Source organism: Capricornis sumatraensis, chromosome 1 (assembly GCF_032405125.1).
Source record: "Capricornis sumatraensis isolate serow.1 chromosome 1, serow.2, whole genome shotgun sequence".
Lineage (NCBI taxonomy): Eukaryota > Metazoa > Chordata > Mammalia > Artiodactyla > Bovidae > Capricornis > Capricornis sumatraensis.
Genome location: NC_091069.1, coordinates 86556009 through 86570223, shown reverse-complemented (window position 1 = coordinate 86570223; position 14215 = coordinate 86556009). Strand labels below are relative to the sequence as shown.

Below are 14215 nucleotides of genomic sequence, written 5' to 3'. Positions count from 1 at the left end.
GCTTTGGCCTTCTTGTTTCAGCTCTCATAGTGTAAAATGCATGTCCTTTTCATGGTCTATTTAGTGCCACGTGTTCTGGATTTGGGGGCTTTTTGATGGTGACTTCTCTGCTTAAAATGGCCCCCAAGCATAGTCCTGATGTGCTGTCTACTGTTCCTAAATGCAAGAAGGCTATAATGCACCTTATGGAGAAAACGTGTGTTAGATAAGCTCCATTCATGCATGAGTGACAGGGCTTCTGTACATGAGGTCAATAGTAATGAATCAACAATATAGACATTAAATAAGGTATTCTGAAGCAGAAACATATACAAAACAAGGTCATGTATTTCCTGGTTGACAAAAATGTATCCTGAATGTTCACAGGGACGTAGCTCTGTGTTCTCCCTAAAAGCAATGGTGCACTATTCACTAATACAATGTCTGAGATCATGTGATGAATACTGCAAGTAATGAGAATCAACTGCATGCAGTAATAAAGTATGCGACAACAAGAGCACAAATGACGACAGAAAATAGAAATATACTATTCCAAGGAATGCATTACACTACACAGAGTGGGAGGATATTGTTTAAAGACAGTTGATGATAAGACAATGATAAAGCAACACTTGGCAAATATTTTCTATACAAGGCCAGAGAGTAATTATTTTAGGTTTGGTGGCCCATACAGTCTCTGTTACAGCTACTTAAGTCCACTGTTGTTCATGAAAAGCAGCCACAGGCAAGATACAAATGAACAAGCATGCTATGTTCCCATAAACTCTATTCGTAAAAGAAGATAATGGGGCAGATTTGGCCCAAAGATGTAGTTTGCTGGCCGTTGCACGAGAGCAATTGCTAAAAGGAATTTTAGGAGTATAATAAAACAACAGTTTAAAACAAAATGGAATTACATAACATACTCAATTTAAAAGAAGGCGGGAAAAAGAGAAAATGTTTCAAGACCTAAAGAGAAAAAACAATATATTTAAATTCATCTATACTAAAACTTGTGTTAAACACAAGGTCTAAACACTTGAAAAGCAGAAATTGACAGAGTAAATTTAAAAAGCATGACCCAACCACATGTACTCTACAAAAAGCCCACATTACATATGAAGAGAGGTTAAAAGCAAAAACATGTGAAAAGATACCACAATGAAAATACTAAACAACAAAAAAGCAGGAATGGTTATTTTAATACCAAAATTGACTTCAGAATAAGATATATAACCAAATATAAAGAAGAAAAGTTATACTAAAAAAGAGATCAACATATCAAAGGATGTAAAAATCTCAAATGTGCTTCCAAATAACAGAGCTTCAAAAAATATGAAGTATAAATTGATTAAAACTGAAAGGAAAAAAAAACTGCAAGGAGAGACAAACAAAACTAAAATTATAGCTGGGAGATTTTAATACTACTTTCTTAGTACATTACAGAATAAAAAGAAACCCGTTAAGATATAGAAAACAACATCAACCACTTGACCTGTTATAGAAAACTCCACTATACAAAAGCAGAATACATGTTTTGCAAAACTGCAAATATAACACCCAGAATATACTGAAGGACACAGTCCTACACCATAAAACAAATCTCAATATACGGGTTGAAATCATACAAAGAATACTCTTGAGCCAAAACTGAAATAAAGCTAGAAATCAATACAATAGAAAAATATCTGAAAAACCTCCAAATTCTTCCAAATTAAACAATCAATGGACCAAAGAAGATATCATAAGAGAAATCAGGCAGTTAACTGAATAAAATAAAAATATATCAAAGTCTGTGATACGCAGCTACAGTAGTGGTTGGAGGGAAACTTATACCACTAGATTTACAGCACTTAAAGGGAAAAAGACTAAGCTTCTACCTTAAAAAACTGAAAAAATAAAGCAAGTTGAACCCCAAAGGAGGTAGAAAAAAGAGGGGAGAAAGACAATAATAGAGAAAAATCATTAAAACCAAGAACTACTTCACTGAAAACAAAGTTGATAAAACCTGTAGCCAGAAAGAACAAGGACTGAGGAGGGGAATAAACACAGAAATTATAAATATTAGGAATGAAAATGATACCATTACTAGAAATCCTACAGATTTTAAAGGATAATGGGAGAACATAATGGATTTGGTAACTTGCATGAAATGAAAAATTTCCTCTAAAGACACAAATTACCAAGGTTCACTCAGAAAGAAGTAGACACTTGAACAGCTCTATGTGCACTGAAGAATAGAAATTGAGTTTAAAACCTCCTCATAAAGAATATTCCAGGCCCAGGTGGCTTCACTGGTGAGCTCTATCAAACACTTACTTCAGAAAGTAGTATCAATTTTACACAAATTTCTTTAGAATACCGAAGAGGGAGGGAAATAATTTCAAAATCATTTTGTGAGACCAATAATACCCTGTTAACAAAACCACACAAAGATAATAGAAGAAAAAATGACAAGTAAATCTTAAGAAAATATAGGTAAACTGAATCAAACAAAGTATAAAAAGGAAAATATATGGTGACCAAGAGAGTTTGTTCCACAGATGCAAGGTTGGTTCAACATTTCCAAGTAAGTCAATGTAACTCATCATATCAACAGAGAAAAATACATAGATGGAGAAAAAGTATTTAATAAATTTCACAATCATGTGAGATAAAAGTTTTAGCCAACTAGGAACAGGAACTTCCTCAACCTGATGAAGAACATCTAAAAAAACTTTATTTCACACCTAATGATAAAAGACTGAATGCTTTCCTTTTAATATTGGGAACACGGCACAAACATTCTCTCATCACTTTTATTCCATATTGTACTATACAGGTTTAGCCTCCAGTGCAAACCAAGAAATGAAATATTGGAAGACGAGACATAAAACTGCATTTGCAAAAGACAAGATCATCTGTGTAGAGAACCCTAAAGAAACTTTAAAAGTTACTAGAACTAGTTTAGCAAGACTGCAGGACAGTGTGATGTACAAAAAACAATTATATTTCTAATGCTAAAATGAAAAATCAGAAATTAGAAAATTTAAAAACCTCATTTAAAACTGCATCAGAAACATGAAACACAGGTAACAAATAATGTACACAATTCTGGTGGGCTTTTTGATATAAACCACAAAGCTGATTTTAACATTTATATGAAAATGCAAAGGGTGTCAATTGGGCTAAACAGTTTTGAAAAAAAAAAAAAGAACAAAGTTGGAGGACTTCACACACCTGACATCATAGCTTCATAAAACCAGAGAATTCAAAATAATGTGGAATTAGTTTAAGGATATCCCTGGGGTTGGGAAGATCCCCCGGGGAAGGAAATGGCAACTCACTCCAGTTTTCTTGCCAGGAGAATCCCATGGACAGTGGAGCCTGGCAGCTACAGTCCATGGGATCACAAGAGTTGGACATACTGAAGCAACTTAGGCTAGACGCAGTTTAAGGATACACACATAAGTTGACAAAACAAAACAGTATGACTGTGTCCTTATAAAAGGGAGAAGTTTGTAGACACAGTCAGATACTTATAAATAGAAAACGAAGTGAAGACACAGAGAGAACATGATACACAAGCCTTGGCTTCCCTGGTGGCTCAGCTGGTAAAGAATCTGCATGCAATGTGGGAGACCTGGGCTCCATCCCTGGGATGGGAAGATCCCCTGGAGAAGGGAAAGGCTACCCACTCCAGTATTTTGGCCTGGAGAATTCTGCAGTCCATGGCAAAGAGTCAGCCACAGCTGATTGTCTTTCACTTTCACCAGAAGCTGGGAGAGGGGCATGGAACAGATTCTTGCTCAGTCCTCAGAAGGAACCAACTCTACTGATCCTCTGATTACAAATGTCCAGCCTCAAGAACTGTCAGAAAATAAACTTCTGTTGTTTAAATTATGTAGCTGTGGTACTTTCATACAGCAGCTCCATGAAACGAATAGATCAGCGATAAAGAGAGCTAAAATTAGGGCTTCCTTGGTGGCTTAGTGGTAAAGAGTCTAACTGCCAATGCAGGAGACATGGGATCAATCCCTGGTCCAGGAAGATCCCACATGCCACACAGCAGCTAAGTCTGTGCGCCCTATCTACTGAGCATGTGCACGAGAGCTCCGCGACAAGAGAAGCCACCTCAACAAGAAGCTCATGCACTACAACCAGACAGCAGCCTCCGCTCACCGCAACCGGAGAAAAATGCCCACACAGCAATAAAGACCCAGCACAGCCAAGAGATAAATAAATGTAAAAAAAAGACCTAAAATTATGAAACTTCTAGGAGAAAACATAGGACAAAATCTTATTTTCATTTAGGCAAATATTCTTTTCACATGAAACAAAAGCACCATCCATAAAGGAAAAAATTTATTGTACTTCATTAAAATTAGAAACTTTGGCTCTCCAAATAACATTGTTAAGTGACAAATAAGAGTATGGTATAATTGAAAGTATTTAACTTATATCAGATAAAATACATTTGTAAATATGCACCCAAACAGAGATACCTCCATATATAAGCAAACATTTTAAAAAACTGAAGGGAGAAATAGACAGCAACACACTAGTAACCGGGGGCTTCAATCTCTCACTGTTGGACTTCCCTGGTGGTCCAGTGGTTACGAACCTGCTTGCCCATGCAGGGAACATGGCTTCAGTCCCTGGTCTGGAAAGATTCCACACGCCATGGGGCAAATAAGCCAGAGCACCACAACCACTGAAGCCTGCATGCCTGGAGTCCCTGCTCTGCAACAAGACAGCTCACCACAATGAGAAGCCCTCACACCACAGCTAGAGAGCAGCCCCCACTTGCTGCAACTAGAGAAAGCCCGCATACAGCAATTAAGACCCATCTCAGCCATAAAGAGTTTAAAAAAAAAAAAAAAAACCACTGTAAAAAATGGATAGATAATCCAGATGGAAAATCAGTAAGGAATATTGAATTTAGGCTACAAATACACTTAACGGAAATTTGCAGAACATTCCATGCAAAAGCAGCAGAATGTATATTCTTTTCAAGCACACAGAAAACATTCCCCAGGGTGGATCAGATGTTACAGCACAAAACAAATCTTAATACATTTAAGAACAGTGAATCATATCAAGCCATCTTTTCTGACCACAATAGTGTGAAACTACAAATCAATTAGAAGGCAAAAACACTGGAAAATTCACAAATATGTGAAGATTAAACAACATACAACTGACTAACCAACAAGTCAAAGTGAAATCAAAAGAGAAACAAAAAAATACCAAGACAAATAATGGAAACACAATCTACTCAAATTTATGGGATGCAGCAAAAGCAGTTCCAAGAGGGAAGTTCATAGCAATGAACACCTACGTTAAGAAAAGAAAGATCTCAAAGAAACAACCTAACTTTATATCTCAAGGAACTAAAAAAGAAGCAATAGTAGTAGAAGGAGGGAAATAAAGATCATAGTGGAAACAAATGAAATAGAAACTAGAAAGACAACAGAAAACAAATCAATAAAGCGAAGAGCTGGGTTTTTAAAAAGATAAAATAGAGAAGCCTTTATACAGACTTAACAAGAAAAAAAATTACAACTGATACCACATAAATACAAAGGATAAGAGGCTACGATGAACAATTACACACCAACAAACTGGACATTTAGAAGAAGGGAACAGATTCCTAGAAATGTGCAACCTATCAATCTTGAATCATAAAGGAGTAGAAAATCTGAATAGTAAGGAGGTTAAATCAGTAATCAAAAAACCTCTCAACAAACAAAAGATAAGAACCAGAGGGCTTTACTGGTAAATTCTACCAAACATTTAAATAACAATCCTGCTCAAATTCTTCTGAAAAACAGAAGTGGGGGGAATACTTTCAAACTCATTTTATGAAACCACCATCAATATCCTGATAATAAAGCCAGATAAGGACACTACAAGAAAATTACAGCCTAGTATCCCTGATGAACACAAACACAAATACCCTCAACAAAATATCAGCAAACTGAGTTCATTAAAAGGATCATACTCTCTTGGTGAGGTTGAAATAGGAGAGCAAAAATGGCTAGCTGAAAACTCAATATTCAAAGAACTAAGATCACGGCATCCAGTCCCATCACTTCATTGGCAAATAGATGTGTCGGGGGGGGGGGGGGAATGGAAACAGTGGCAGACTTTATTTTCTTGGGCTCCAAAATCACTGCAGACTGTGACTGCAGCCATGAAATTAAAAGACACTTGCTCCTTGGAAGAAGAGCTATGACCAACCTAGACAGCATATTAAAAAGCACAGACATCACTTTGTCAACAAAGGTTTGTATAGTCAAAGCTATGGTTTTTCTAGTAGTCATGTGTAGATGTGAGAGTTGGACCATAAAGAAAGCTGAGCACTAAAGAATTGATGCTTTTGAACTATGATGCTGGAGAAGACTCTTGAGAGTTCCCTGGAGAGCAAGGAGATCAAACCAGTCAATCCTAAAGGAAATTAACCCTGAATATTCATTCGAAGCACTGATGTTAAAGCTTCAATACTCTGGCCACCTTATGCAAACAGCTGACTCATTAAGACCTTGATGCTGTGAAAGATTGAAGGCAGGAAAAGCAGGTAACAGAGGATGAGATGGTTGGATGGCATCACTGATTCAATGGACAGGAGTTTGAACAAACTCCGGGGGGACAGTGAAAGACAGGGAAGCCTGGCGTGCTATAGTCCATGAGGTTGCAAAGAGTCAGGCATGACTTAGCAACTGAACAACAACAACAAATAATCAAGTGGCATTTATTCCAGGGATGAAAGGATTTTTTCAACATACCACATTAACAAAATGCAGCATCCATTCATGATAATACGTCTTAACAAAGTGAGCGTAGAAGGGATATACCTCAACATAATAAAGACCATATATTATCAGCCCACAGCTAACATCATATTCAATGCTGAAAGGCTGAAAACTTTTCTTTTAAGATCAGGAACAAGACAGGACGTCCACTCTTACAACTTTTATTCAACACAGTATTTACTGGAAGTCCTAGTCGGAGCAGTTACACAACAGAAAAAAGGCATACAAATCAGAAAGGAAGAAGCAAACTGTACATCTGCAGATGAAATGACACCATATACACAAAATCATAAAGTCTCCACCAAAAAACCTGTTGGAATTAATTGAAAACTTCAGTAAAGTTGCAGGATACAAAGTCAATATACAAAAATCAATTACATTTCTATTAATATACACTAATAACAAATCATTGGAAAGAGAGCAATTTTATGTGCCATGCATCAAAATGCAACTGTAGAAGACATAAATAAATGGAAAGATACTCTATGTTCATGAGCTATAAGAATTAATATTGTTAAGATGTTCATACTACTCAAAATGATCTACAGATTCAATGCAATTCCTATCAAAATTCCAATGGTATTTTTCACAAAAAAAGAAAAAAAAATCTTAAAATTTGTATAGAATCAAAAAAGACTCTAAAGAGCCAAAGCAATCTTAAGAAGAACAAAGGTGGAGGTATCATGCCTCTGATTTCAAACTATACTCAAAGTCACAATACTGGCATAAAAATGGACATGTTAAGAGAATGAAAAAGAACAGAGCCCAGACATAAACCCATGCATGTATGGTCAATTAATTTATAACAAAGGAGCCAAGAATAAACAAAGGAAAAGGGCAGTCTCTTTGATAAATGGTGCTGGGAAAACTGAACAACCACATGCAGAAGAATGAAACTTAAGCCCAGTCCTACACTATACAAAAAATCAACTGAAAATGGAATGCAGACTTGAACACAAGACCTGAAACCATAAAACTCCTAGAAGGAAACATAGGAGGGTAAACTCCTTCACACTGATCCTAGCAATGATTTCTTGGATTTGACATGAGCAGCAAAAGCAAAAATAAACAACTGTGATTAAATCAAACTAAAAGCTTCTCTATAGCAAAGGAAACCATTAAAAAATGAACTGGAGAAAATATCTGCAAATCTTGTATCTGATAAAGGATTAATATCCAAAACATATAAAGAACTCATATAACACAATATCAAAAGAAAACAACAAGCCCCACCTATCAATTACAGTAAAAAATGGGCAGAGGAACTTAATATCCATTTTTCCAAAAAAGATACACAAACGGCCAACAAGTAAATGAAGAAGTGTCCCATCAATAACCAACAGGGCAACACAAATCAAAACCACAACGAGGTTATCATCTCCCACCTGTTAGAACAGCTATTGTCAAAAGGGTAACAACGCATGCTGACAAGGATGTGGAGAAATGGGAACCCTGGTGCACTGTCGGTGGGAACGTAAGTTGGTGGAGGCACTATGGAACAGTACAGAGGTTCCTCAACAAATTTAAAAATAGAATTACCATGAGATCCAACAATTCGACTTCTAGTATACAGTCAAGGAGATGAAATCACTATCTTGAATGAAATCTGCACCCTCATGTCAGGGCATCATTATTTACAATAGACAAGACGTGGAAACAACCTCTATCTCCACTGATAGGTGAATGGATACAGAAAATGTGATGTGTATATACAAAGAGAGACAATGATATATTATTCAGCCATAAAAGGAAGGAAATCCTACTATTTGCAATAATATGGATGGATCTTGAAGGCATTATAAGTGAGATAAGTCAAACAAAGAAAGAGAAATATCATATGATTTCACTTACATTTGGAATCCACAAAAACCAGAGCTGGTGATTATTAGAGCCAAGGGGTCAAAGGTGGGGAAATGGATAAAGTGGTCAAAGGGTACCAATTTCTTATTATAACATAAATAAGTTCTGGCAATATAACATACACCATGGTGACTGCAGTTAACAATATTTTCTATCTGAAAGTTGTTAAGAGAATAGATCTTACAAGTTCTCACCACGAGAAAAAAAAAAAAAAAAAAACTATGTGTTTTTTTCTGGTTCACAGCACCAGAACTTGCTGTGGGGATTAAGTAGAAAGCGTGCATGAAGCTCCTGATGTAGAGCAGGCACAAAATAACTGTTGTCAATTATACTCTTCCTCTTTTCCCCTCCCGTATCATTGCTTATCCTGATTCTTTGGCCTTGGTATATACTCCTTCCCTCCCATATCGCTGAAAGGTTATTCACTCTTCAACTATCAGATGAAATGCTACATTTCATATGAAGCCTTTCACATCTTTTTATCAACCTGAGAAGAGCACTTTTTATTTTAGCTTCACGTTTTACTTTTCATATTTTACTGTAGTGAATGTTTCCCTTACCAAACTGTAAGTTTTTGGAAGGAAGGGACAAGATATGGTTAATCTACTTCCTAAAATTCACCAGTACTCTACCTTTAGAAGGTTTAATACACATATTTACTAAGATCAGAAATAAGAAAACAAGTATGCCCATCAGAGTGCAGGGAGTTAACCTAGAGTTGTGTATGTGCAGGTAGTGAAGTAAGTGATTAGCAAGCAAGAACCCAAGACAAGAGAGAAGATAAAAAGAAGAGAACTTCTGATGTGGTTTTTCCATCTCCCAGATAAGTTAGGGATCCATGAACCTCTCTATAGAACCCCAGAAACTGAGCTGTCTCCCTTAAGATTTCTTTCCTGTTGGGACTTGAGTACATTGTTCCTTGATACTCCTTTCTCCATCTGTAAAGACCTAAATTTAGATTAAATGATTCAGAATTTCACAGTTGGAATTACATACTACAAAACACTCCAACTCAATCATTTGACAGATATGGAAATGTAATCCACAGAAGTTAAATTATGCAAAGTTATACAGTTAATAAACAACAGAGCTGGGAATTCCCTGGTGGTTTATGGGTTAGAACTCTGTGTTCTCAATGCTGAGGTCCTGGGTTCAATCCCTGGTTGAGGATCTAACATCCGGTAACCGTGTGGTGCAGCCAAAACAAACATACAAACAAACCAACCCACGAGAGCTGACCTAGTTACAAGCGCAATACTCTTCTTCACTATGCTTAAACAACAGTTAGAATCCTGGCGTAAGTCAAAATGAGTGTGTAATATTACCAGGAGACATATATGCTATATATTTTTGCCAAATACATCCCCATATTACCACAATACTGATTCAAATTCATCCACCATGATATTCATTTTATGCTGGCTATCTCTGAAATTAATTCTATTTTATATTTGCATGAAGTTTACCCTGAGTTATCTTTTCTTGAGCTGTATCTTGTTTATTTCTTTGGTGTCACTAGAATTTTTCACGGATTATAGTTTCCCAAGCACTTGACCCATCTGACATCTATATTAATGAGGGAGCAACATTAACCCTATATAATTCTGTAGATAATCAGTATGCCTCTGTAGAAATAAAACAACTAAGTAAAGTTTCCAAAGGTCAAAAACTCAGTAATATAAACTCTACCAAAACATTAGTTATGATTTCTAGAGGGCTCAAAAAAGAGAAATAATAAAGTTACAAACTATATTTAAGTCAAAAACTCTACCTTTAAGTTAAAAGCCAGCAAAAATATTTACTAAAACCTCTGTTAACTGATGAAAGGGAAACTAAAAGCGAAGACACTTAAAGACATATAGATGGGCTACAGATCTACAAAAAGATATCTAATCTTACTCTAGGCCACATTTAAATAGATGCCACTGTTAACACACAGGAGATATGGGTCATTTTCACAAACCACATAACATTTTTTGACTGTTAATTACCTCTACATTAGAAGATAGGGACAAATCACATGAAGCATAAGGAACTGAAACAAAAACAGTAAGAGGAGGAGTATGAAACCAAATATATTAATCTTACTGACAGAATTTTTAAAACATAAAGTATACTAATTTGTTTGAAACATAGGCTTGGTCCATTAAAAAGAAAGTGTAACCAATTCATACTACTTATATGCAGAGTTTTATGATAAAATGTAGAACATACCAGCTCATCCATCAAATCAAGAATACTAAAGAAATTCAGCTAAGAGTCCTTAAAAAATGGCAGGGTATGGGGCAGGGGATGAGTGGATGAAAAAAAATAAAATCACCCTCAATTTTTAAATGTCCATATATTTTGATATATAAAAGCTCATTTACCTAATTTTTAAACACAGAGAGTGTGGTCCTCCGGCAGTTTAAGTGAAATCAGGATCAAAAGGGAAGGAAGAGGGTGTACAAAAGGGCAGCACACAGGGCCCCTGGGAAGAAAAGGTGTGGACCTGGACTCAGCTACCTGGATGGCTGGGCCCCCCATCCTCTTGATGCCTTTTTTGTGCCTCCTATTAATACCTGCTGACTTTTCTCTGAACACTAGTGAGACTGCTTAAGTCCTCTTGACTTTACACTGATTCTCCTGGTCTTAAAGAGACAAACTGAATTAGTATTTTAAAGCCTGGATATAGTCTCCAGCTGTTAGACTCTGACATTTCAGACTGTAGGCTTTTAGTCTATTAGGACTCTCTCCCAAACGGTCAGAATTAGGATATAAACACCTGATTGATTCATCCATATGAGTTCACTCATTGTTGCATGCATAATTTACAGAAAAGCAGTAGAAACAATATTAATTAGAGAAACTGTTGACATAAATAGCATGCACAGTACCTTTTGATAAACAATGGAGCAGACAAGGTCCTTGACAGCAGATAAAGATAGTTCCTGGGCTTCGATGGTAATGCTCTCCCGTGTGAGGCCAATCTGCAGCAGGAATGAGACTGTATGCACTGAGCCTCTCGAGTTCGTGAGTGACGGTGCACTGAAGCTTCCATTAGAGAGTCGCGCAGAGAGTCCTGTTTTAGGACTTGAACACGGAGAAGGAGCTGGAAGCACAGCAGGAAGAGTGGCAGGTATTACAGACTTCTGAGCTGATGGAGGAGAATTGTTTGCAGACATCTGCCTTTTTTTAATCTTTTAAAACAGTTGTCAATTCTTTTCCAATGGTTATGAAGAGGCCTTAAAATCACAGCAGTAAAAAAATGACTGTAGTTTTGGATTTAGTTGAAAGCTTCTTTACTTCCTCTTTTAAGCCACTCATGCTGATGATGGCAAGTTCTACAACTGTGAGTTGACTATACCAAAGGTCCCACTTCCCTTAATATCAGTCCCATCAAAAAAGTCTTGTTGTTAGGACCACAACCAGGGTTTGGGGAAGGATTTAACATCACTGAATTATCCTCTTCAGAAAAGAGTTGGCATTGTTTATCTACTAAACATCTTTACCTATTTTCTTTTAAGTCTACTCTTGTCTCTCTCTTTTAATTTCAGAAAATACATAATGAATAAGAGTTGTTTTTCTGTCAAGTAAAATCCTCCTAGTTTAAAAATTAAAAAGTGTTTAGGATTAATCTATTCAGTTTGTATCCTTTGATTCATTGATCTAACAGGACACTTTCTCAAATGTCCACCCTTAAATCACCTTCTCACATGTCCTCATTTTCATTTTGAAGGAGTAAATTTTTCCAAGATTAAGCACAAAGCTTTTTAAAATAGAACAGGTATATTCCACTTGATGAACGCGTCCACTGAGAAAGGTTGATGCTTTCTGAAATGTAGGCAGCCTGGAAGAAATTTTTTAAAAACTTTTAGTATTTTATATTCACTTAACATTATTTTTAAGTTGTAAGAATCCTTATGCTTTCTTTAAATAAGTTTTGGTTGTATGTTTATAGTTCACCAATAAATTTTAATGGGTAGCCATTTTATTGGGGCCTAGTTATCACAGCCCATAATTTCAGGGACAGTCTCCTGCTCAAAAAACAAAACAGAAACAAAACACATCCCTGACATTCCTCATTAACACTTGAAACTTAAGGAAGGTCAAAACACTTTATTCCACAAATACACAACTAAGTTATGACAAAAACAGAAAAATAGAAGGGACAAAAAAGAAAAGTAAAACTGATATTGTCATAGAAATAACGTAAGTACCACTGAGTCGTACAAAAGATATATAATATTGCCCTAATGTAGACAAGAGTATTCTTTTTTGTGTTAAAAGTTTAAATCTAGACAGAAAACTAAAAAAGCATACACTAAACACAGCTATACGGCACACAAATAAGTGTAAAAGACATAATTAGGACAGGAAGATCGGAAAAAGTGATCTTGTCACAAAAAAATTTCTAAAAGTAAAAAGAACACTAAGCACGGTTATATTTATCACAGTTTTTCATAAAGACAGTTCAAAAACTAAAAGCGTGACCTCATGGCTAAGTGAAATGGCTCAAAAAGAGATGGATATTTCCATTTAGGTTCCATCACATACCTGTAAACAATCCTAATAACAACAAAGAGTGAAGCACTCCAAGCAGCTGCAGAACGGCTCTCTGGACAGTGGTTAACAGGACTAAATAAATTAAGATGAAGATAACATAAGATCAAAAACATACAGATATAGTATTAGGAATGAGAAAGTTCAGGAAAACTAAGGCTTAAGAAAAAAGTGCCTAAAGATAACAAAAGCTTTTAGAACTACATTCAGATAAACAATTTGTAACTCATCTTACATTGTACAGCACTTAACATCTTTTAAACGTTTATACACTTTATCTCATGATATCTCTTTAGAACTTGACAACGCAAATACTACTTTATTATTTTTGCCGATGAGAAAACTAAAGAAATAGCAGATAAAGTAACCTGCCCAGCATCACATGGTTATTAAGAGGTGGAGTAGGAATTAGGACCTACTAGATAGGCAAGTTTCATACTTTCCGACCCAGTGGTAGCTCCACAATAACATACTATTTCTCAAAGAGAACAAGGAAGTGAGAGAATCACTGCTCAGTGAGGATGTTGTTAGGGTTGAAAGAGCACAGAGAAAAGGCAGAATTGCACAACTTGTGCTTTGCTTACCTTCTCTCAGTTTTTAAACTAAAACTGTAAAAGAGCACTGAGAACTGAAACTTGAGCCTGGTGAATAAGAGAGACTAAAAGACCTCTGAGAGTGCAAGTCTTCAGGTCCAGATGCAATCTACTCCATATTGCAAATCAGTAAGTGCAATCACAATTCTGACTCTTACCCTCCTGGAGAAAGAACCGAGCGAAATAATCATGGACTGGAGATGGAGCAGAGCTGTTTCAAGTTTCGTGGGCTAGAGGAATAGGGAAGCAATTTCAGAAACTACAGAATATAACCTTAATATTAACCTTTAGTCACACGTGAAAACAGATTATGAAAGCAAATGGTTTCTGAATACTTAGAAAAGCATATTATGATCACTAGAGGTGAGCTTGAATTAAACAGAATAATGCCAAAGCAACTATATTTACATCTTTGAAAAATGTGATTATTAGCCTTTTTAGAAGGAG

General features: G+C 36.1%; 1 protein-coding gene across 1 annotated transcript in view; it reads right to left on the bottom strand.

Moving 5' to 3' along the window:
- PRKD3 (protein kinase D3) overlaps positions 1-11974 on the bottom strand; it is a 77422-nt gene extending 65448 nt beyond the window's left edge. The window contains exon 1 of the mRNA XM_068980899.1: positions 11510-11974. Within this exon, the coding sequence (XP_068837000.1) occupies positions 11510-11797 (288 nt within the window). The 5' untranslated portion in view covers positions 11798-11974. The remainder of the gene's footprint in view (positions 1-11509) is intronic.
- Between the last annotated feature and the right edge of the window lie 2241 nt (positions 11975-14215).